Source organism: Monodelphis domestica, chromosome 4, assembly GCF_027887165.1.
Source record: "Monodelphis domestica isolate mMonDom1 chromosome 4, mMonDom1.pri, whole genome shotgun sequence".
Lineage (NCBI taxonomy): Eukaryota > Metazoa > Chordata > Mammalia > Didelphimorphia > Didelphidae > Monodelphis > Monodelphis domestica.
The window spans coordinates 69,618,526-69,644,204 of record NC_077230.1 but is presented as its reverse complement, the minus strand read 5'-3'; the positions used below and the strand labels follow the sequence as shown (position 1 = coordinate 69,644,204).

General features: G+C 38.2%; 1 protein-coding gene across 2 annotated transcripts in view; it reads left to right on the top strand.

The window, feature by feature from the left end:
- Window positions 1–25,679, top strand: part of MORC1 (MORC family CW-type zinc finger 1) — a 244,080-nt gene that overhangs the window by 81,469 nt on the left and 136,932 nt on the right. For both annotated transcript variants that reach the window (XM_056793454.1, XM_007493641.3), the window contains 5 exons: window positions 12,778–12,857; window positions 13,765–13,832; window positions 18,736–18,800; window positions 22,617–22,760; window positions 23,842–23,996. In XM_056793454.1, the coding sequence (XP_056649432.1) occupies window positions 12,778–12,857; window positions 13,765–13,832; window positions 18,736–18,800; window positions 22,617–22,760; window positions 23,842–23,996 (512 nt within the window). The remainder of the gene's footprint in view (window positions 1–12,777; window positions 12,858–13,764; window positions 13,833–18,735; window positions 18,801–22,616; window positions 22,761–23,841; window positions 23,997–25,679) is intronic.

Below are 25,679 nucleotides of genomic sequence, written 5' to 3'. Positions count from 1 at the left end.
GATTTTATTGGAAATTAACCTTAGATTGCATTTATAAAAATAGAATATTCAGACCAAATGGTAAGATCCCATTTCAAATATCTGGTTTAGGGGGCTACGTTTTATGTATGATATTTGACATATTGGAGCACACACAGAGCAGGGGACAGGAACCAAGATGATGAGGGGGTTGAGAAACCTAGCCCTAAGAGATCAAAAGAAGTCTGGGAATGCTTAGCTAAGGAGAAAAAAGGCAAAAATCACATTATAATTGCTTTTGTTTTTTGAAGGACTATCATGTAAAAGAGGGATCAAAGTAATGCTATCTAAACTTAAATGGTAGAACTAGTACCAATGAGTAAAATTTGGAGACTAAATTAAAAAAAAATTAAAAACCACTTCCTAACAATTAAGAGATGTTCAAAATAAAACAGGCTATTTCAGAAATAAGGATTTCTTATCACGGAAAGTCTCAAGTCAGGTCTTTTTTGTCATTTATCTGAGATGTTATAGTACACAACACTCCCAAGTTGGGCCTGAACCAGATTAAAATATGATTTGGAAATATTTTTTAAAATAAATAAAAAGATAAGAAAAGATATCATATTACATTTTAAAACTAAGTCAATATCCTTACCTATTAATTAGTGACCCCCATTTCTGACAGTTATGTCGTGCAATGGATAGAGCAGCAAACCAGGAGTCAAGAAGACTCATCTTTCTGAGTTCAAATTTAATGAAAATAAAAAAAGGTCAGAGACAGCTAGTATGATGTATAGAATGCCAGGCCTGGAATTGGGAGAACCTGGGTTCATGTCTGGCCTCAGACACTTACTAGCTGCATGACCCTCGGCAAGTCCCTATAGCCCTGTTTTCCTGATCTGTAAAATGAGCTGCAGAAAGAAATGGCAAACCACTCCAATATCTGTGCCAGGAAAACCCCAAATGGGGGCACGAAGAGTCAGACACAATTGTAACAATAGAGCAGCAATTTCTATTTGAGTTTGACATCCCTGTTGTAGAATGGCCTTGGACTACATGACCTCATCATTTCCCATGATTTCTTAATTCATGGTCATCATGGTATAATAAACAAAGGCAGTTTTTTTTCTCATAAAATTGAAGTGGTTGGTCTAGATGACCTCCAAGATCCTGTCCAATTCTGTAACCCTGTGATAAAGCAGAGGAGTCCAATAATTTTAGGCACCTAGATGGTGCATCAGGTTGTGTGCAGGTACTACAGGCAGAAATATCTAAGTTCAAATCAAATGATTAATTGTGTAACTGAGAAAATCACTTAACTACTTCCAGCCTCAGGCCCCTTATCTGTTGAATGAAGAGTTTGGCGCCTTGTAGACCTCCAATTAGACTTTCTCTTAATCTCCTTTCATTCTCCCCAGTCCTATGAATCTTTACTATAGACACCTTTAGCTGTATATATAATCAAGGAGCTGGTGGCCTCTGGATAGAGCACAGGGCCTTGAGTTGAGAAGACACATCATCTTGAGTTTAAATCCAGTCTCAGACACTTAAACAGTAAATGAACAAATCACTTTCTTTCTCAATAGCAACCATTTCTAACAAATGGAAATTTTGTGGGCTAAAATGAACACTTTTACTTTTTCTACTAAAACCTGTATAAGTCTGATGATTGCTTTAAAAATGCAAAAAAGGAAAGAGTTGATTTTTTTTTCTTGCTGTTCAGTCACATCCTACACTGAACAGCAAGCATGCATGATAAACAAAATTGTTTCTTTGTGATTTTTATATAAGAGCCTATGAGGAGAAGCAGCTAATGTGTATAATGCAGACAATTTCAGGGCTTCATAACAGTTGGCCAGTAACACCAGGATGAGCTATTAATGATGCATAGCTGTGTACTCTTAGCCCTCTAAGTCATCCATAACACCATCAACTTTTTGATGTATAGTTAAAAAATTTTCTACACTACCATCCTGAGTAAATTTTTTTCAGGGCTTAGGTTTGCTTTTGTATTTGATATGAATTTGGGGTATGTGAGAGAAAGACAGAGAGGGAGAGGGACAGAGAATGAGAATTTATGTTAACTTGCTATCTTCTGAGACTACCTGGGAAGGCTTAAAATAATTTGGGGAAATAATTCTTTGGGTAACTGTTGTGTGTATACCATAAATTAGGTCGGTAGACTGAAGAAAGATCTTGGTTTGATTCCCAGGTCTGCTACTGATTCCAACCCCCTTAAGTGAGTCATTTATAACCATTTTACTTTGCCATCCATAGGCTGGTAAGAATAATCCTCACCCATTTCATTCAGGTGTTGAAAGGAATAGTTTATGCAAACTGGGAATATAGAAAGATGAAAGATGCTAAGAATGTTGCAGAGAAGAGATAATAGTAGCCTCTCTTTTTCTTTCTGGTTCCAAAATAGCCACCTCTGTGGGTGCTATATATAGTTGAGTGTGAACAATATTTAAGAGCCCTTGATCACAAGTTATTTTTAGTCTCTTTTTAAAAACAAAAATTCACAGATATGTTTTGCTCCCCCCCCCCCGTGCTCTGATTTCCAACTTAGAAATGAAGAAATATTTAAATTTATCTTAGTCCATTTTTGTGAAGAATTGTTAGCTAAAATTTGGTCTTTACAAAATTTGTTAATTTTCCTGATAGAACCAGCCCTGTTGGATCACGTGTATCCTGTAATTCAGGGTCAGATGGGTGATGAGAGTTGGAACAAGAAAACAGAGTTTTAGGGGAAGAAAGGAGTCAAGAAGAATAAGTCAAAAATGTTTACCACTGAGGAGAAGTGAGGGGTAGAGCATTATATGGTACCTGGAGAAAGATCAGCCATTAGAGTAGAAGATGGAGTCCCCTTCCCATAATACCATCAGAATGGAGAGTAGAGGAACACGGGTCAGTTCACAGACCTATACCTACTCTACTGTGGTGGCTGGGGAGCAAGGACAGAGGGGAAGGGGTAAAAGACATTGGGCTGGTTCCATAAAGGTGCTTCTTCACTCCACTTGAAGGCCTTTATTAAACACGTAGCAGGCCTCAGTCACCATGCTAAGAACTAGAAATGAAAATACAGACAGAAAGAGTTCCTGCCTTCAAGGAGCTGGCAGTCTAATAGAGGATGATGGCCCGTTACAGGAGACTGAAAATTTTGTGCAGTCACAAAATTGTGCAGGGGAGAAAATTTTGTGCAGTCAACCTGGGGAAGAGGGGGGAGATATGGCTGGCCTGGGCCATCTTAAGGGACAAAGTGGGGAGGGCACTTCTAATTTTCCCATGGGGGGAATAGTGGGGGTGAGTGAGCACGGGAGGGGGTGTGATCTTCTGATGGGGAAGAGGTTTCTGTGGCATGGGAGACAGAGTTCTGTGGAGATGGCTCAGCAGTGCAGCTTGGAGAGGAATGAACATCCAGAGGTGGACCCAACGTATGCATTAGGGCTGCTGTTTATTTTTATTGATGCTACAAATGCAGAACCCAGATATATATATATATATATATATATATATATATATATATATATATATATATATATATATATATATATATATATATATATATATATATATATATATATATTGTGATGTTTCTTGGTATCTTTGGATGCATGACAAAACCAACTCCACCAATGCTTTTGTTTACTTCTCTAAGAAAGATATGAGAGCCATCCTTCCAGTGAATGTCAGAATTGATAAAGTTTAATTTTGGCAGGCCCATTTATTGGTCTTTGGATTATCACATGTAGAATACCTTCAGCTAAGTTAAGGTATATAAATAATCTACAAACCACAAGTTACCCATGATGATGGAATCATAGGATCAGAACTACATATCTGTGTACATGTGTGTATGTTGGTCTCACTATCCCAGTGTTTCTATATGTAATATTTTATAGATCTCTTAATATATATCAGTCTGGCATATATCTATATCAAATATATAATATACATACATACACATGTATATATGTATGTATCTGTAATTTTATCAATATTAGTAATTCCTAAGGCAGAAATTCTCTTCATTGATGAGGATCTATAACTCTTAACTTAAATTCTTATAAGTTCCATGGGGCTACTGAGAGGTCAAATGATTTACTCCAAGGCAGGGCTTTCTGACTCTAGGACCAGATTTCTCCCCACTAAATCATGCTGCATTTCTACTAAATATAATTTGACATATAGAAATATTATCAACAGTAATAGATCTATAGGAATAAAGTTGATTATAATAAAAGGGAAAGTGGTTACACATATGACCATAATTAATTTTCACAGATAAGTAGTATTAGTTTTATCCCATTGAGCCTATGAAAGTCCTCAAGTTCTAACCAACACCTTTTGTCTTAAAATCTGAATTTTCAATCCTATATCATTCAAGATCAGATGATCTGGCCAGTGCAATATTACTGCAGGGTATATATGTTTGTTTATGTGTCACATTAAGCACTAGCAGTCATAGTTTGTATCACATAATTTTAGGTGTGGAATACAGGTCAGGCCATAATGAATCTCTGGATAACTTAATATATCTTAAATTTGAAAAGATAACAGAGCTGTTCAAACCCTATGCAATTTTGACTTCACCTGTATAATTGATATATTGTTTGCCTTCTTAATGGATGGAGGAGAGGCTAGAGGGAGGGAAAGATTTAACTCAAGATTTAAAAGTAGATTTTAAAAATATAATTGTAATTAGAAAAAATAAAGTATACAATTTCACAATAAATTCTGAAAATAATTAATTAATGCAATTTAACTGACTAGTTTAGATTAGTGTCATTATTTTTAATTAAAACATGGATACATATTTATAGTACATAAAACTTAAGTTGTTTAGTATTGAGGAATTCTTCCAGCTGGCAAGTAGTGTTAAATGTCTTAACTCTCTAACCACAAAAGAGAGATCAGTGGACAATATGGCTTCATTGTGAGGTTAAGTCTGGGCATTCACTTTGGGAGCTTAATTTTCTTTTGATGTAAGAGACGAATATTAAAAAAAAAACACTTCTCCATCATCTGGACTCTCACCAAACTGCCTTTATTTATTAGTCCATCATCCTCATCCAACTTCCTATCCCTACATCTGCCCCATCCTCACCAATACCGGAGTCTACCCTTGGATTCCATGACTCTGACAGGTTAGTTTTTTGCCTGGAATTCTGTTTCTGTTCCACTTTCTGACCATCTCAACCTCCATGCCTCAGTATGTATTTCTCTAAGTATTGTCTTCTCTTTACCACTAGAATGTAAGCTTCTGGAGGACAGGTGCTATCTTTTTAAAAATTAAAAAAAAATTTAATTTAAGTTAATTTAGTCAATTTAGAACATTATTCATTGGTTACAAGAATTATATTATTTCCCTCCCTCTCCTCTCTGCACTCTTCCCACAGCCGATGTGAAATTTCATTGGGTATTACATGTGTCCTTGATCAAAACCTATTTCTATGTTATTGGTGTTTGCATTTGGATGTTCATTTAGTCTACATGCCCAACCATATCCCCATGTATTAAAGCAGTTGTTTTTTTTTATCGTAGATCCCTCCAAGTTGTTCAGGCTCACTGCATTGCCACAAATGGAGAAGTCTTATAAATGATAAATTTACCCCCTTTTGTTTCTTTTCCCATTTCTTTTAGTATTAACCTCTTTTTTTAGCTCTAGTCATATATACACACACATATAAATATATTTAGGCATGCATATATCGATATATCTATATATTTATGTCTTGTCATTTTATCCTATACAGTGTTCCCTCTAAGTGTACTTCTTCTAGCTGCCCAGGTGATAATAACAATTTTTAAGAGTCACCAATGACCTCTTTTCTTATAGGGATACATATCATTTTAACTTATTGGGTCTCTTAAAAAAGTTTTTTTTGTTTGTTTTATTTTTCTTTTTTCCCTCTTTTTAAAATTACATTTTGATTATTCTCTTGAGTTCTGTGCTTGGGCATCAAATTTTCTGTTCAGGTCTGGTCTTTTCTTTACAAATGCTTGGAATTCTTCTATTTTGTTAAATGACCATACTTTCCCCTCTAAGAATATAGTCAGTTTTGCTGGGTAGTTGATTCTTGGTTGTAGACCTAGTTCCCTTGTTTTCCAGAATATATTCCATGCCTTTCAGTCCTTCAGTATAGATGCAGCCAGATCCAGATCATGTGTTATCCTCATTGTGGTTCCATGGTATCTGAATGACTTCTTCTTAGCAGCTTGTAATATTTTTTCCTTGGTCTGATAGTTCTTGAATTTGGTTATAACATTCCTGGGTGTTGTCAGTTGGGGATTAAGTACAGGAGGTGATCTGTGGATTCTTTCAATCTCCACTTTTCCATCTTGTTCTAGAATATTGGGGAAGTTTTCTTGGATAATTTCCTGTAGTATGATGTCCAGGCTTTTTATATTTCATTGTCTTCTGGTAGACCAATGATTCTTAAGTTGTCTCTTCTGGAACGATTTTCTAAATCTTCTGTTTTGTGATTGAGATGCTTCATATTTCCTCAATTTTTTCATTCTTCTGACTTTGTTTTATAGTGTCTTGCTACTTTGTGAAGTCACTTGATTCTAGTTGTTGTATTCTGGTTCTTAAAGACTGTTTTTCGTCCCTGGCTTTTTAGTCATCTTTCTCCTTCTGGTCTGATTTTCTTTGGAGGTCATCTTTCATATCCTTTGCCTCATTTTCAAGCTGGTTGATTTTGGCTTTCAAGACACTATTTTCTTGTTTTAGTTGAAGTGCCTATTTCCAGATGACTTATCTTAGTTTTTAAGTTCTTTTCCCAATTGTCTTCAGCCTCTCTTAATTGTGTTTTGAATTGTATTTTGAGTTTTTCCAGAGCCTGTATCCAATTCACTGGGTTTTCTGTTTTATTGCTTGGTGTTCCCTCCTCTTTCTCTCTTCTGTTTGCTTTTTGTCATTGCCTGTATAGAAACTGTCAATTGTAATTTCTTTTTTCTTTTTTTTTTCTGTTGTTTGCTCATATTTACCCATTATTTACTCCCTGCAGTTGTCTGTGCTCTTGCTTTTCTCATTTTTTTTGTTGTGGGCTTTTCTGTCAGTCTTCCCACCTCGAGTTTTTCAGCAAATCTCTCAGTGCAGTCTGTGGGGGAGGGGTATTGGAGCTTTTGCTTCCCTGCCCCTGGAGGCTTTGATTGTCTTAAAGTGGGGGACAGGTGTTGGTGCTTGAGTTTCCCTGCCCTCTGAAGACTTTTGATGAGATTAAGTCCAACTGGGTTGGTCTGGATGTTTCCTGAGGCCAAAACCTCCTGGAAGGGGGGAGCAATATGAAGGGTCTCTGCTGCTGCATGTAGGCTGCTCGCTGTGCACTCCTTCTCTAACTCCTTCCCCACAGACTGTGTTCAATGCTCTGAGCCTGGCACAGCTTTGCCCACATGGTACTCCCACCAGACCAGCAACTTTGCCCACTCAGAGGTTTCAGCTACTGCTGGAGGCTTAGCGCTCTAGGTGGGGGAGGCGTCTGGGGATCTTCCTTCTCCCTTACCCTTAAACCGGAGTGTTCTCGAATTCTGGCATTTGGGGGTGGGGGGAACCTACCTTTTGAATTAAGTCCAGCGGGAGGGTTCCTTGGCTCTGTCTTGTTGTTAGGTTTGATTTTCAGGCCCCTGGGAGCATTTAGTTTGTGATCGGTTAGGAAGGGTATTCAGAGGTCTGAAATTCTTCTGCTTCTAGTCTGTCATGTTGACTCCGCCTACCAGGTACTATATTACTCACTTTTATCTCTAGCATTTAGCACAGTCATAGGACATAGTAAATGCTAACCAATGTGCTTTCTATTTATTCATCTCTCTCTCTCTCTCTCTCTCTCTCTCTCTCTCTCTCTCTCTCTCTCTCTCTCTCTCTCTCTCAGCCTGCCTGTCTATCTAACCTATCTTTCTATATCTGTTTGCCTGTCTGTCTACCTATCTGTCTGTCTGCGATGTATCTATATTTGTCATCTCTCTGTAAATGATCTCTATCATTTATTTATTTATCATTTATCTTTGCATCTAGTATCTATCTTCTATGTCTATCATCATTTATGTGTCTATCATCTATCAATCATCTGTATATTTTCACATCGTCTATCATATCTGTCATATTGTCTGTCTCTATTACTATCTGTCTATTATCTTTTTCTGTCTGTAGGTCTACGATTGCTATATGGTTATATCTGTGAATTCATGATTATATCTTTCTAAGAACCAACTTGGCTAAGTGTGGTTTCACTATGAGGCTCATCATCTGTAATAATAATAATAATAGTAGAAAATATTTATATTGCACTTACTATGTATCAGCTAAGCATTTCACAGTGAGTCAGTTGGCCACTTGGTGATAATTCTTCATCCATTGACTGCATGAGACAGAAGAAAATTACCAAATGATCCACCATCCTTTATGACCCCTTTCACCCTAGTAGTGATGGTGACCGAACATGGGGCAAAAGATAAGGGAAAATGGTGGTTTTTAAAATCATCTCTTAACCATTGGCTTAGTTGTTGGTTCTCTAATGTGATCCAATGACTGACAAACATACATACATACATACATACATACATACATACATACATACATACATATATGCATACATACTAGTAGAAGGGCTGGATTGGATCAATGTTAACATTCTTGTCATAAATGAAACTCGGAGAAAAAAGGAAGTTGCAGCTAAATGAAAGGATGGTTCACAGGTTTTGTTTGACAAATAAAGAAATTAGTGAATTTAGTTTTATCCTGCTTTCAAAGGCAACAAGAAAAATCATTTCATGGGACATTTGGTCATCTTATCAGGATCAGGATACATATTCATAAAAATACTATCATGAAAATATTTTAAAAGTCATCGATGTCACTAAAGCCTTGGTACCTATTGTGCCAGATCCACTCCTTCATAAATGAATGCATAATACTAATTTATTAAATGTTTCCCTGATAGCGCCTGCCTACAGTGGCTTTTGTGAGGATCAAATAAGGTAATATTAGGAAGGTACGTTGTAACCTTAAATTCCTATATTAATCCTGGCTATTTCTACTCCTGCCAATGTCTTTACACTGATTTTGGTCTTTGCTTCATTAAATAATAATTACTGTATACCAAGCACTGTGCATTGGGGGAAGAGTTTTCTTACAGGGATTTTCCTAAAATGAAACCGCAGGTATAGGCCAAAATAAAAATATCACTCACAGCAGATACAGATGAGCTTCATATGGATAAAGCACTTTATCTTACATGCCTTTATAAAGTTTCTTGTCAGTAACGGTCCCCTGTCTTTAGTTTAGAGTAATATTTTATTAGTGATCATTCCAGGGCCTGCTTGATCTCATCAGAAACACTCAACCAGGAAAATAGCTTTTCTTGTGAGCAGTAAAGTTAAGGATGTGTTTTAAGTGTTATAAAGTGATATATATTACTGCATGTTTCTAAGCATCCATGTTCAGAAATAATTGTTTGGGGATTGGGAAAAGCAGTTTACAAAGTGAGGATGATACCTTTAAAGGAGATTGTAAGTATCAACAAGAAGCACTGATAATGGAACAATTGCCTAGAACATTTTCTTTTTCTGTCTTTTGAAGACAATCATCCTGCTTTGTATTGTACTAGTAAATATATGTGTGGGAAAAAGTTTCCATATACTATGAGCTAGTGGGTGCTCTCTCCCCCTCTTTCTGTCTCTGTCTCTCTCCCTCCCTCTCTCTCTCCCACCTACCTCCCTCTGTCTCAACTTTTTCTCCTCTCCTTTTTCTTTCTCCTCTCAGCTTTCTTTCTCTTTTCCTCTCTCTGCTTTCTCTTTCCTCTCTCTATATTAGCCTTCTCTCTTTTTCTTTTCTCTCTCTCCTTCACTCTGCTTCTGTCTCTCTCCTTTTCATTCAACTTTCTCTTAACCTCTCTCTCCCCCCAAAACTCTATCAACTTTTCTAAAATTTTTGAAAAAATAAGTTTTTATATATGTCTTCTGTTTCTTACATCATCATAGTTATCCCAAGTATCTCCAGGAATTATTGCATATAATAAATAGCATTTTTTTAAAAAGGAAAAAAATCAACACAACTGATAAATACATTGAAAATGACCAAAAATATGTACAGTGCATGTCAACTGTAGACTTCCAGCCTTCACAGAGAGTTGCCTTGCTGTTGTCCTATATCTTCATTCCACTCCCACTTGCTCTTTATAATTTTGCTATTTTTTGGTGTTTCATTGTTCTTTCCATTTAAATTGTTGTCAGTATTGTGCATATATTTTGTCTTAGATCTGCTTATTTCACCTTGTAGAAGTTTATTCAAATCTTGCTATGTTTCTCTGTAGTCATCACACACACATTGCTTTGTCACACAGTAATATCCCATTACATTCATGTCCCACATTTTGTATCGCCATTTCCCAGCTAACTACACAGTTTTTTAACCCTTATCTTCCATCTAAGAATCAATTACATGCCCAGGGTCATAGAGCTAGGAAATATGTGACATATTTACTCTTAAGAGAGGAAGTATCTAGTTAATTATCAAGTAGACATTTTGGGAAATGCAACCAGCAACTAGGTGGTACAGTGATAGAATATCTGACATGTAGTCAGAAGCACCTGAGTTTGAAACCTCCCTCAGAAACTTAATAGCTTTGTAGCTGTGGATAAGTGATTTGTCTGCTCTCAACCGCAGTGTCCTCATCTATAAATGGGAATAATTATAGTAACTACCCCCTAGGGTTGTTGTATGAGGATTAAATGAAATTACATGTGTAAGACACCTTTGAAGCCTCAAAGTACTACAAAAATACTAGCTATCCTATTATTAACTCTATTATTGTCTAAGGAACTTATATGCCAAATTCAGACTGTCTCAGAAATCACTTTGAGTAATTTGCAAAAACTTGGGAAAAAAAACTGGAACAAATAAGATGCCCATTAAACAAAATCCAGGAAACAATAATTAGAATAGTCACATATATGTACAGAAAATAGCCCAAAAAGATATTAGGATTCAGATCATTGGGGGCACCTGGTGAGCTCAGTGGATTGAGAACCAGGCCTAGAGACAGGAGGTCCTGGGTTCAAATCTGGCCTCAGACACTTCCCAGCTATGTGACCCTGGGCAAGTCACTTGACCCCCACTGCCTAGCCCTTACCGCTCTTCTGTCTTGGAGCCAATGCACAGTATTGATTCCAAGATGGAAAGTAAAGGTTAAAAAAAAAAGAATTCAGATCATTGCTCTGAACAGTGGTAGTGGTCCCTCCAGAAAACCAGTGACAGAACATACCTCCCTCACTGTACAGACCAGGACCAGGAAATACTTGGACCCTTGGATATGGATATGGATATGGGGTTGCTTTGCATAACTTTGTTTCTTTGCTTACAAGGGAGGATTCTGTTTGGTGGGGACAGAATTATTGGGAAGAGACAGTCATGCTTTTATAAATTTAAAACCAATAAAACAAAGACAAAGCGGCACAGTGCCTTATTTACAGGATGGAACTTTTATAGATCTGGGAGAATCTGATTTCATGATTATGAGCATCTGTGTCCATGACATATAATCAAATTTAGGTATATTTGATGACTAGGCTAGATTCCTGTTTGTCAGAAATGTTTAAAATGCATGGCTGGAGTCAAGGGACTGACTAGCAATGTGCAGTCACATTAGAAGTATCCTGAAATGGTGTCAAACAGCATTTATTAAGTGCCTAATATGAGTGAACTATTGTTCTGGTTTCTGAGTATATATATTAGGGCAAAGAATTAAACAGTCTTCTCATTGAGCTTTTGTTGAAAAGGGGAGACCACACATAAATTTACACATGTATGTATACACACATACATGTATATGTGCATATGTATATTATATATAAAAAATACACATTCTCAACTAGGTGGTGCCAGTGGACAGAGCCCTGGGCCTGAAGTCAGGAAGATTCAACTGTAGCCTCAGATGCTTTCTAGCTATGTAACCCTAAGCAAGTCATTTAATTTTGTTTTTCCTCAGTTTCCTCATTTGTAAAAGGAGCTGGAAAAAAGTAAAACCGCTCCAGTATCTTTTCCCAAATGGTGTCATGAAGAGTCAAGAGCATCTGAAAAATTACTAAACAAACAATAATATATAGTATTACATATAGTATATATTATACACATATAAACAACAATAATAGTATGTATTATATATAGCACAACTATAAAGTGAATAATGCAGTGTGTCCCCAACACCTTTGTGAAGTTTTAAGCTTTGCAATATTAAGTAAAAATGGAATAGTTTTAATATAAAGTCTTAATAACTAAAACCATGCTTGGGTTTTCAGGACATGCTGTATATGTGTGTTCAAAGTAGTTAGATGCACACTTGCATAAGGGTTTAAAAGAGGGTCCTGTAGGGAGAGAGATGGTGGTGCTCCTTGTGCTGCATCTTAAAGGAAGAGAAGCAGGAGGCAAGGATGGCCCTGGGACATGGAGCCGAGGGAAGGCAAGCTTGTGGGCATTTCAGAGCGAGGGAAGGGGAGGAAGGGCCCAGGGCCTAGTGAGGTGAGCTGGGGCCAGGCTGGGAAGGGCTTTGCAAGCTAAGCAGGGGGATGTCTGTTTTGTTCTGGAGGCCTTAGGGAGACCCCGGAGTTGGTTGACTAGAGGAGTAGCATGATCTGCTCTTTGCTTCAGGAAGATTACGTTGACAACAGCAGTGTAGGATGGACTGAAGCAGTCGGGGCTTCAGGTGGGAGGTCAGTCAATAGGCTGTTGCAATAATCTAGGCAAGAGATAACGAGGGCCTGAACTAAGCTTATATGCTTTTAAAAGCCTAAAATAATCGAACATTTATTTTGCCTTCCCAGAAAGTATCTCTATGTCACATCTTCTTTCAAAGGAGTATCAAAAAACGAAGTAAAAAAGGCAGAAGTGGCAGTAAAAATCGGTATGTGATCATCTTTCTGAGAATACCTTTTTTATATTCTCTCTCCCCTTCCCCTCCCTTATCTTTTTATCTTGGGTTCAGTTTTAACTATGCTTGCCCGGGGTGGAGATCACAGCTACCAGTTTAACAGTGAAGACTTTCAGTCTCAGAATGGATGGATGTATGAATGGATGTATGGATAAATGAATGAAGCATGCATTAACAATTTACTGTATGTGAAGCAGTGTGCTAAGTGCCAGGGATATAAGCAGACAAGACTATCCCTGTTCTCTTAGAGAGGTGCATGGGGCATCAAAGCCTTAAGTCATGTGTGTGTGTGTGTGTGTGTGTGTGTGTGTGTGTGTGTGTGTGTGTGAGTGACACATTAGCTGAGAATATAAAGGCCAGGGGTAAAGAAGGTCCAGCCCCTTAATACAGTGGTTATGCAGACTGGGGCAAGGGGTTCAACTCCTTTATTAGTATATGTTCTTTACTGCCCTGTCAATGGTCACCCTGCAAGGCTGAAGCGTGTTTTAGGAACCGAAAAGGATGACGTTTTCTCTTTGAGATTTTGATCCTTTTGTAGATGTTATAATAACTAACCTATAAACTTTAAGGTTTACCATGTGCTTTACATACACCGTTTCATTTAATCTTCAAAATTAGCCTCTTCGGTATGTATTATTATTATCTTTTGGGGGGTTAAGGAAGCCAAGGCTGCTTGGGGTTCCAGAGTCAATAAAAATCTGGGATCATATTTGAACCCAGATCTTTCTAATTCCCAAGTTCCATGTTCAATCCACTGTCCAACACTATGTCTCCATAATCCTGGGACTTGTATTATATTTTGATAACTTCTCAAAATGTATAACATAAATGATTTAAAATAATTTCATTTTTATTAATCAATCTTGTCTCCATTTTCCAGCTGAACAAATGGTAAGAGAAGCACGATACAAAATAAAATCCGTCCGAACTGGTTTGCCTTCTGCCAAGGTACAGTATAGGAAAGATAAGTCTTTCTGAATACCAGGTGTTCTGGTTTGCCTTCAAATCTTCATAATTGCCTTTCCCCCCTCCTTTCCTTCATAAACTTTTAACTAATACTGAGTTTGGAAGGGTAGGATGATTTTGACAAAAGTAATTAGGATGGGTAGGGAAAGCACAGGAAATAAAGAAGAAAGGGCCAGAGCCAGGAGGTGTGATAGAACAGTGAAGGGAGAAGAGACAGAGGAGAAACTAGGGAACATTTGTATTAATTCTTATTAGCAAACTGAATCATATCGAAGAAGATAACAAAATCCCAAACCTGCCTATTAGGGTCCTTGAAAATATCTAGTCAATCTATAGCTCTTCACAGATTCTAAGAAATCTTAACCAAAGAAGACCTAACAAAGTCCTCCTTTTTAGTTTTTTGTTCAGTGCTACAAATTGTATGTCATCAGTTTAGCTTTTTAAGAAAACCCTTACCTTACATCTTAGAATAAATACTGTATATTAGTTCTAAGGCAGAAGAACAGTAAGGGCTATGGGGAGGATAAGTGACTTGCCTAGAGTCACACAAGCTATAACTTTTAATAATAATGCTTGAAGTCTACACAACCCATCTCTTTAAACTGGCTCTACACAATCAATACTTTTCTGCAATCTGTCTATCTTTTCCATGAGGAAAGTATTATTATTATTACCATTGTTATTATTATAATTATTAAAAATTACAATAATAATAATCATTATTTTTGTTACAATTATTATATCATTACTGAATCTGTAAAGAATACTACCAAAGTATCTTTATTATAATACTTTTGATTCCAGCTGAAGAATATGCTATATAACATGTTCTCTGACAGTGGTTCATTTTATCAATTTGTTGCTTTGCCTACACCCAAATGTACAAATATAAAAGTGGGGAGTGGCAAGGTGGCACTTCTAGCTGTGTGACCCTGGACAAGTCATTAAGCCCCCATTGCCTGGCCCTTACTGCTCTTCTGCCTTGGAAACAATACACAATATTGATTCTAAGATGAAAGGCAAGGATTATTAAGAAAAAAAGAGAGAAAGAAAAGTGGCAAAGCATTCCCTTCTCTTTTCCCCCTATCATTCTCAATATCCCCACATACATCCAGCCAGTTGCCCTCAAACTGACAAGGACAAGAATTTTTTTTTTTATAAAAAGAGATGGTTTCCTCACTGTAATAAGCTCGAAGAGGAGCTCTTGTAAATGCCCTGCAGGTAAGTTTACAAATGGCTTTCCTCAAATGTTATCCTTTCCCCCTTCTTTCAGGTTAAAGGTAAAACTTTCTTATTGTTATTGATTTTTTTTGGCATGACCTTTTTGTCTCTAAAAAAATTCCAATTTCCCATACTTCATTTATTCCAGAGGCCAGAGAAATAGCCTGTGTCTGGATGGCTAGCTGCTTCTCTCTCCTCTTTCCTTTTCCTACCACTCACTGGCATTCTAGTCTGTGCCCTGTAGACTGTTAGCATAAAAGGAGAGGTGCCCAGTGATGGGGCAGAGGTGACATCTTTGGTCAGTTTCCCTTCACTAGTAATGGGGAAAGGAGCAAAGTGAATGGGCCTTCTATTTTGGACATATACTCAATGGCTCTGGGCATCTGAGCTGTGGATTAGTCTGAAGTATCAGATTCATCAATCATCACAGAATTTTTGTTCCCTTTACAAGGGATTGAGGAGTGGTCAGGAGATAGTTTCTGCCTGTCAAGGGGCTGCTTTCTTCTCCCTACTCTAACCTGGGTCACTTGACTTTTCTTCAGTGAGGGCAGATCAACTATTTCCTAGTCACCTGCTTTGATTAGGGGATCTGCATCCTGAAATGAGAAGGAATGATGCCTCCTTGTGGATGGAAGTAGCAGATGAGAAGATGATTTTCATTATAGTGTTTAGGTCACAGGGAAACAGGAAAGGACTGAAAATGAGGAGGTTGGGGAAAAAGAGGTTATCGATGCTTAGGTGGGAAGTATTCCTATCCTGGGAGCAAGAGGAAGGCCCGAGTGCTCTGCTCTACTCTAGCTCTGCCACCTCACCTTATCTGCCTTGTGTTCCCATTGGCTGTTGGGCATAGGGATGGGGATGTGAAAAAATGTCATCAGGTATGGTGGAGAGGGGGAGAGGAGCAGCTCCACCTGAGTCCCTCTACCTTTCTAGCAATGACCTCTGGGGGGTATGAGGGATTAAATTTTTTGTGTAGGAATTTGATCAAAAGGCAGTACGTAGTTTCTTAAACACAAAACACTTAGTTTATTACTAGGAAATATGGATAGGAAATAGGAAGGAGGAAAGTGAAAGTAATCTTACAATAACTTATAACTGTACCCCAGATCCCAATCCTAGCTAAATTTCTCTAAAAATCCCTACATCTATCTGCCCCAGAGAGCAGTATCTTCTGCTAGATTGAAACCCTCAACTACTCTCACTACTCTCTCTATCTGGTAATATAATCACTATCTATCCACCTGTCTACCCAAGTTATCAATGATCAATAAGGCTATTAAGGCCTTAAATTCTGTTTCTCGGTCTCCAACGAGAGAGAGTGAGTCACACACTCCTCTCCCCAGGAGACCCAGAGACAGAAGCCCTTTGCAACTATCTCCAACTGACTAACTCTTCTTTGTCATACCCTTCTAACTGTCACTAACTGAGAAGTCGCACAGCCAGGGGCCCCTAACTGCCGAACTGCACAGCAGGGGGTCTTTCACTAAGAAATCTTATTACTCCTTTGCTTCTTAAATAGAACAAGTAGAAATTAATAAAAACTATCTTAATGGGGGCGACTGTGTGCTCACAGAGAGCAGCACCCTGTGTGTCATCTTTGGCACCCATGTCATAGGTTCACCTTCACTGCCCTAGACTTCCTGCATAGTTTTAAGAGACATTTAGAGTTCATTTAGGCCAACTCTCTTCTTTTCAGAATAGAAACCTAATACCTATGAGAGACACAGAGAGAGAGAGAGAGGGAAGGAAGGAAGGAAGGGAGGGAGGGAGGGAGGGAGGGAGGGAGGAAGGAAGGAAGGAAGGAAGGAAGGAAGGGAGGGAGGGAGGGAGGGAGGGAAGGAAGGAAGGAAGGAAGGAAGGAAGGAAGGAAGGAAGGAAGGAAGGGAGGGAGGGAGGGAGGGAGGGAGGGAGGGAAGGAAGGAAGGAAGGAAGGAAGGAAGGAAGGAAGGAAGGAAGGAAGGAAGGAAGGAAGGAAGGAAGGAAGGAAGGAAGGAAGGAAGGAAGGAAGGAAGGAAGGAAGGAAGGGAAAGAAAGACTTTGCAAAAGAGAGTAAATGCAGTGCAGGAGTTTGTATGCCATAGAACTTTATAGACTCTATTTTAGAGTCCAGGAAAGAGATAAGAACAGGCACAGTGAGACCGTTGGGGGCCATTGGTTCCTGTCCTTCCTGGAGATTGGAGAGGTAACTTCCTATGGCTTGGTCTGTCTGAGCCAAGTGGGAGTTTTGCCTACCTACCTGTTCTCTGGGAGCTGAAGGTTCCTGCTATCCTGCGATCCTTGTATCCCGTGTGAGATCCTATCCAATCTGTTTCCACATTTATCATCTACCTTTGTTCCTGTGTCCTGAGTGTTTCCTGACTTCTGAGAAGAGAACTGCCATCAATCCAGTAAAGCCTGTCTGTAGGAAAGGCCAGAGGCCATCTTGAGCTTAGGCCTAAGAGGGTGAACTCACCAAGAGTTCAAAACTGTTGATGAACTCTAAACTTGTCCAACATGAATTTGGAGGACCAGTTAGGTCAGACAGCTGCTATTGAGTGGGGTTTTATAGATAGAGAGTGTCAAAACAGGCAGCTGGAAGACTTTAAAGAGGGCTTCTTGCAAGGACCTTAGGAAAGGTGGGAGGAATATCCAGATTTTGAAGAAGAGGGATTCCTTTGTTCCTGGTCCTCCCACCCTCTTTCATTTGAATAATAATAAGCCTTATCTTTAATGTTTTTAACTTTGGTCACCTAGTCAGATAGAGATCTGGGCCTCTAAGCTGCCTGTAGGGCCTGCTGTCTCAGTGTGCAACCAGACTTGAAACATCACTCATACAAACCTTTCCATCAATATTACCCACCTATTTCAAACCCCAAAGGTTAAGTGACTAGCCCAAAGTCATGTTGGTAATTACTTGTAGAGTTAGAACTTGCCTGTGATACCTTGCTGGCCTCATAATAATATGTAACATTTATATAACATTTGCTATGAGACCTTTACAGTTATCTAATTTGATCCTTACAAGAACCCTGGGAGTTAGGTGACATTATCCCCATTTTATAGATGGGGAAAATGGAGGCAAATGGGGTAAAGTGACTCAGCCTGGGTCACACAGTGAGTAAATGTGTAAGGCCATATTTGAACTCAGGTCTCCTTTGGTTCAGGCCTAGCATTCTATTCACTATACCACTTAGCAAAGATAAAATTATTATTTTGGTAGGCAGGGGTCAAAAAAAGGGCAGAAAAGTCATAATAATTTGTAAGACTTGAAGAGATTTTTAGGACCATCTGGTCCAATTCTTTCATTTTTTTTTTAAGATGGAAAATGAGGACTAGAGAAATTACTAAAGTTTAGATCGCATCCAACAGTTATTGGAAGAACTCAGATTAGAACCCAGCTTGCATGGCAAAATCAGCCAACATTATGAATCTGTGCTTGACTATTATTTTGTTGGTTGTCCTGCGAAGTAAGCCTCCTGGCAGAGGGAGCCAGAGTGCCGTGTGGTGGTCAGAGAATAGCCCCGCGCTCCTAAGGGTTGTTTTGAGAATAAAAGGAGACAGCACTTCGGAGAGCTCTTGGCCAACCTTAAAACCTCTATAAATACTGTCACATGACTATTTTTTTGGTTATTACTGTTCTACTTGTCATCACCTTTAATGTACCCACCTTGAATTGCTTTTTTAGGATATGTTAAAGAAAGCTTTGGAAGACGCAGAGCTGAAGCAGAAGACGCTTAAGGAGAAAGAAAAGTAAGTGTCAGTCTGTCTGTCCATCAGAAATCAAATTTTGTTCTCTAGTAGGCGGGTGAAACTCTTATTGTGATGCTTTCTCCCCCCGGCCGCCCCCGACTCTCCATATTATCTATAACTTGGTTCCATTTCCCACGCAGTATGATCATCAGAAGGCATTTGTAAAGCGCCTTCCCTTGTAGATTGTATGTAAACATTCTTGTGGGGTTGAGGCGCGCCTGGGCACATGGGGGTCAGCCAGTCTGTCGGGACCTGCTAAGTGGGGCAGGACAGAGGCGGTTTGTTTAGGAGCAGCCTAGCTAAGTTCTGGGACCAGAGGACGATTTTGGGGGGAGGCCTGGTGGGGAGATATGAGGACGGATCAGCAGAAACTCAGGGTTTGGAGACACAGTCAGCCTTCACATCCAGGAAGGTGTGGATCTCGTCCGCCTATGGCTTGTGGACGTGCACAAGGAGAACGATAAAGGCATTGGCTATGGGACACCGACATTCCTGTTTGAGAAGGTAACAAGCAGGTACTAATGCGGACTGTGTATTAGGCCTGGTGCTAAGCACTTTACAGTGATCATCTCATTTGATCCTCACAACAACCCTGGGAGGTAGGTGCTTTTGAGGAAACAGGAGCTGACACAGAGGGTAAGTGACTTACCTAGGGTCACACAGCTAATAAGTGTCTGAAATCACATTTGAATTCAGGTCTTGCTGACTCCAGGCATAGCACTCTGTTCGCTGCACCACCTGCTGTCTCTGAATGGGTAAAAAGTTATCGATTCAGTCAGTGTCTGGCGGTCTGGTCAACACAATCATGTCTGTATATTTAGCTTTCTACCGCCGAATCAGTGCATTGCTCATGTTTATCTTTGATATTTTATTGTTGTTAAGTCATTTTGAGCTGTGTCTGATTCTTTGTAGCTCCATTTGGGATTTTCTTGGTAAAGATACTGGAATGGTTTGCCATTTCCTTCTCTAGTCCTTTTGACAGGTGAGGAAACTGAGGCTAGTGGATTGAAATGACTTGTCCAGCATCACCCGGCTAGGTCTTCCTGACTCCAGGCCTGACTCTTTGCATTGTACCACCTAGCTATTCCTGGATGTTTTAGTACCACTAAAATATATTTTTCTATAGTACTTAAAAAATACAGTCTCTTCCAGAACCTTGCAGTCTTAACCAAACAGCATATATTGAACCTATAATGTGGAAGACACTGTGCCAAGAACTAGATAGAGGATAGACAGGTGATAGATATAGACAGATAGACAGACAGACAGACAGACAGACAGACAGATAGATAGATAGATAGATAGATAGATAGATAGATAGATAGATAGATAGATAGATAGACAGATAGATAGATAGATAGACAAATACAGACAGACAGATAGATAGATAGATAGATAGATAGATAGATAGATAGATAGATAGATAGATAGAGAGAGCAAGGTTTAAGAAGGTGCCACACCCCCAAACAGAAAGAACTAACCTGTACTAAATTAGGCAAAGTATTTGCATCTTCAAATTAGATCTGATCAGTAGCTTATAGGATATCTAGTAATGATTGCGCGATGTTATTTAAACAAAAGGAAACTTTGAAACATAAGATATTGTGGAGAAGCTCCACTGATTAAACATAAGAATCATTGAATTTCAATTACACTTTTATGAACCAAACAAACAATGGGATACAATTGTTGCTTTCTGTAAAACTGAGATTCAGAAATAGACTAATGTAGTAAGTCACACATGCAAGGAAATAAATATTGAATAAATGCCACACAAATTTTTCTTGAAAGCGAGAGGCCTTTAAAGTCTTCATTTTGATAAATGTGAAAGAAAAATGTTGATGATGACTATTTGTGGTCTTAATGCAGGGTATAATAGATGGCGTAACCTTTATTTTATTAAAATACAGTACCATTATATCTGAAAATGCCAGCTGGCTTGAATTTGTTTCAAAAGCAAAATGCATTTTCATTTTGAAGGCAAGTTATAAACTCATAATAATTTCTGTAGACATTTTGCATACTGGTCAACTCTAGAATAAGCATGTCTTTCCAAGCAGTGTTGTGTTCTTTGTTAGTTATTTAATTGGTCTCTACTCTTGGCTTGTGGAAGAATCTGAACCAAATCACTGAATGCTGAAAATGTGGTCATTATACCTAAAACTCAGTAAGTGTATACATTAAAAAAGCAGTCTGTTGCAAATACAGATCAACCCCTATCCTTTTTTCCAAGTCTCCTGGGCTGAAAAGGAACTCAGAGGTCATCCAATACAGCACCCAGGCTCTGGCTTCATGCATAAATTCTTTCTACAATATCCCAAGGAGTCCTTTGCGTACTAGGTCCCTGAGAGAAACACTTGACGGTTTCCAATCAATCCTATTAATTATAGAATACTGTTGTAATAATATATGGCTACTTAAAAAACAACAACAAACCCTTACCATCCATCTTAGAATCAATATTGGATCCAAAGTTCAGGGACCAGTAAGGGCTAGGCAATGGGAATTGGATTTGCTTAGGGTCACACAGCTGGGAAATGTTTGAGATCATATTTGAACCCAGGAGCTCATGTCTTCAGGCCTGGCTCTCAATCCATTGAGCCACCTAGTTGCCCTCTGCAGTGAGAATTTCAATTTGATCTTTAGTGTAACACATAGAAGGCAGAGAGATAGAGACAGAGAATTGGTTGGAGTCAAAAATCTGGCTGATAACCAGTGGAAACTTTTAGGTCAGAAATTATTTCTGTGATTCTTTCTGAATTACTTAGTAAGCTAATTATTACTCCATTCTTGTATGTGAATACTTACAAGAATAAGTTAGTGTTTTAGAACTCTTGTAGATCTTGAGAATATGATTCTTTCGACTCACTGAATGCTTTTGCTTTTATTTACCTTGAGGAACTCATTTAACCTCTCTCAAACTCAGTTTCCTTACCTGTGAAAGAAGGCAGTTGGTTCATGGTCCTTCAAGGTTTCTTCCATTTTAAAATCAGTCTTTCCATCTGTCTGTCTAGCCATCTGTCCATCTATTTATTCACTTATCAAGCTAACTAGCTATGTTTAAAATTTTTTTTAATTTATTTTATTAAATATTTATCAATTACATGTAGACATTTTTAAACATTCATTTTTTAAAATTTTGAGTCCCAAATTGTCTCTCTCCCATCCTTTGAGAAGGCAATTATGGTATCAATTATATACATATAAAGCCATGCACATTTCTGTTGCATAAAAGAACACACATACACATACATACAAGGAAAAATAAAGAAAATTATGCCTCAATCTGCACTCAGAGTTCATCAGTTCTCTTTCAGGCACTGGATAGCATATTTCATCATAGGTCTTTTGGATTTGCCTTGGAACATTGTCTTGAGCAGAGTGCTGCTTCAAGGATGCTGAGTATACCAACTTGTTCAGTTGTCTTCAATTGTATCTGACTTTTCATTGGCCCTTGGGGTTTTTTCTTGGCAGAGATAATTGGAGTGGTGTGCCGTTTCCTTTTCCAGCTCATTTTGCAGATAAGGAAACGGAGGCAAACAGGGTTGAGTGACTTGCTCAGGGTCACACAGCTAGGAAGTGTCTGAGTCTGAATTTGAATTTAGGAAGATGAGTCTTCCTGCCTCCAGACCCAGCACTCTAGCCACTGTGCCACCTAGAGGCCCAATAATTTTTTGCAAAATCCAGTAGTTTTTGGTACATTGCTTTGTTGAAGAAGATTGTTGTTGTTTTAGAAAAGTTAATAAATGACTTCAAGTAAACAGGAATGGCTACATATTTTTTTTAAAAAATATATCTTTGAAAATATAACTCTAGAGAACTGAAAAAACCGAAGAAGCTTTATCTAATCTTTGGAGTGAACATAGAAAACAGAAGCCAAGATGGAATGTTCATTTACAGTAATTGCCGCCTGATAAAAATGCATGAGAAAGTGGGGCCACAATCAAAACCCGGGTCTCTGTGAGTATGGTTTAGTTTTCAGACAATTGAGGGGAGGGAGTGGAGAACAAGGGTGTTCAAGGAAGAGACTGTCAGTGGAATTAGATGAGTTATTCCTCATAATTGAAGCAGGTGTCTTATTCGCTGTTCACCGCCCTCGAAAGATCTATTCACCTTTCCTGTCAATGCACAAACATAAATCTGCCTAACGTTATATTGACAGGAGTTATGGGAGTCTCCTGAGGGGCCAAGGGAGAACAACAGACTCTTCTCCACTTGTTCCTAATGAACAGCTTGCTGTTGCTTTTATATTTCCTATTTTACTGTACTGTTAGAAAAAGCCCATCTCACTCCTTTTCCTTTTGAATTACTGAAAGAACATTGTGATTTTCCTATGCCAATTCTTCTTTTTGTTTGCTGCTAATGCTTCTTTTAGAAGGACTCCCCTAACTCATAGGATTCTAAAGTTAACTCTGGGCCTTTCTCATAACTCTTGAATTCTTGCAGTTTTAATCTAATCAACAAACATTTATTAAGTGCCTACTATGTGCCAAGTACCACTAAGCACTGGAAATAAATGAAATAGACCTTACCCATCAAGGAACCTACATTCCATAGGGGGAAATATAAATATTATAGGAGACTATTAAATAGATATGGACATATATAATTAAAATATGTATGTGTAATATACAATCCTATATAAAAACATGCCTAGTAGAGTTATAAGTACTTGTGGGGAAATGATAACCTTAGTTTTCAATTTTGAAAGTCCTTCCCCCATGTGGAATTTTATTTTCCGTGGAAAAATAATTTACAATTATTTTTTAAAAGGACGATTGTTCCATGAATCTCAGGGTGGTATGTTTTTAAAGTGATTGTATATTAATTTTTTGGTTGTCTGTGGACATTTTAACAGAGCTCCATTAAGGAATTCAGTTGCAAAATGAATTTTTCTCAAGTTTTGTTGGGAGCCTAGATTAAGGACATGAAGAATACTGTTCTGCTTGCTAGTGGACCATTTAGGTGGAAAATTATTAGTGTGAGAATCTTTTCATTAGCTAAATTTCACAAGATTGTACTCATGTGTTTCTTTTTCTAGGCTTGGTGCTGGTGTGGTTGGAATTGTTAATATACCTTTGGAAGTGATGGAACCATCGCATAATAAACAAGGATTCCTCGATATCAAAGAATATAACCACCTACTTAAAATCATGGGACTTTATTTGGTCCAGTATTGGAAGGACACCGGATTCAGTAAGTAATGATATTGACATTCAAACTAGGTCTGATTTGTGTTGATGTGTCTTTATATATACACCCATACATAATTATTTTTCAAGACTGTGTCTCCCAAGACACTTAATGAGGAAGTGCAGTGGCTACTTATAGGCTAATCACTGGATGGTGATTGGCCTGGGAGCTCTGACCTTCAGTCCACCCTGGGGTAGTTTGCCCCTCCTTAGGCAGCCTAGTGACCCTTTGCTCATTGTATTGGTGCCAGACAATAGGGTGGACAGCCAAGCAGCTTCATCCCTTGCATAGCTCAAAACTCCTGATCCCCCAGGCTCAGCCTCCTCTCAGGTTGGTACCCCCACTGTGTGCTTCTTACTTTTTTCATTGGGTGAACATTAATTCACTCATTAAGGTGATCTGTGCCAATACTTCAAAGCCTCAAAAGAAATTTCCCTTTACCTGCAAGAGCTACAAAAAGTAGCCCATTTGACATCAAATGGCTAATACTGAAAATGGGAAGAAATGATAGCTGTCACTGATTGAATAATAGAAAAGTATCGCAAGGAGAAAAACAGGAGAACTATGAAAGCACATTAGTCTGCAGCCATATAGAATAAAGTAATAGCCTCCAAAGTCAATATTTGATTGGGGCATAGGATAATTAATAGACTTATTAGAAAGGTAGTTATGTCTAATATACTCAATTTAAGAAACCAGGAAATAGGTAATACCTTTTAAGAGAACTTCCCTCAAAATTGGACAAAATGAAACACAAAGTTTGATACATATAGATAAGTTTCACTTTTATTGTTGTTGTTATTAGGTTGTTTCAGGAGTGTCCAACTCTTTGTGACCCCATTTGGGGTTTTCTTGAAAAAGATATTAGGGTGGCTTGCCATTTCCTAATCCAGTTTATTTTACAGATGAAGAAAGCAAGCCAAAATAAGCCCAAGGCAACACAGTTAAGAAGTATCTGAGTTCAGATTTGAACTTAGGAAGATGAGTCTTCCTGCCTTCAGGCCTGGCATTCCACTTAAATTCTACTCAAAAAAGACTTCTCTCCCAGTGCTTCTTTATATGCAAAACATCAACTGTGCAGAAGTTATATTGGCAAGGGACTTCATTGACCCTAGGAAGTATACAACAGGATAGTGGCATAAAGAACACATATTATACTCCTATCCTTGAGAACTTAAAGGGTAAAAATTGATTTTTTATTATTACTTGAAGTTGTCATTTTGAAACCTTTTCCTTTATTTTACCTACCTTTCAGAAGTGAAACAGAAAGTAAAATAAAGCAGAAATATAGGAAGAGAAATGATCATTCAGTTTGGGGTAGGGTTTGGGAAGAGAGGGTACAAAGAAGAGAGAAGAAAAGAGACAAACTAATTTTACTTACCAAACTTGGGAATTCATGACTTGAAATACAAAAAACATTAAGAAGCAATAATTCACCACTGTACAACCTTTTTTTATTCACATGTTTGATTGTCCTGAATATTTGAAGCTACATAATCCATTTGAATCCATTAAATAAATATTTATTTAAATGCTTACTATGGTGCCAAGGACTGGGGGATATAATTAATTTAAAAAAAATCTAGTCCTGCTCTTAAGGAATTATCTTAAGGGGGAGACACATGCACAAAATGAGGAAGAAAGTGGGGATGGGAGGGAGGGATAGGACATGAGGGAGTACCCAGA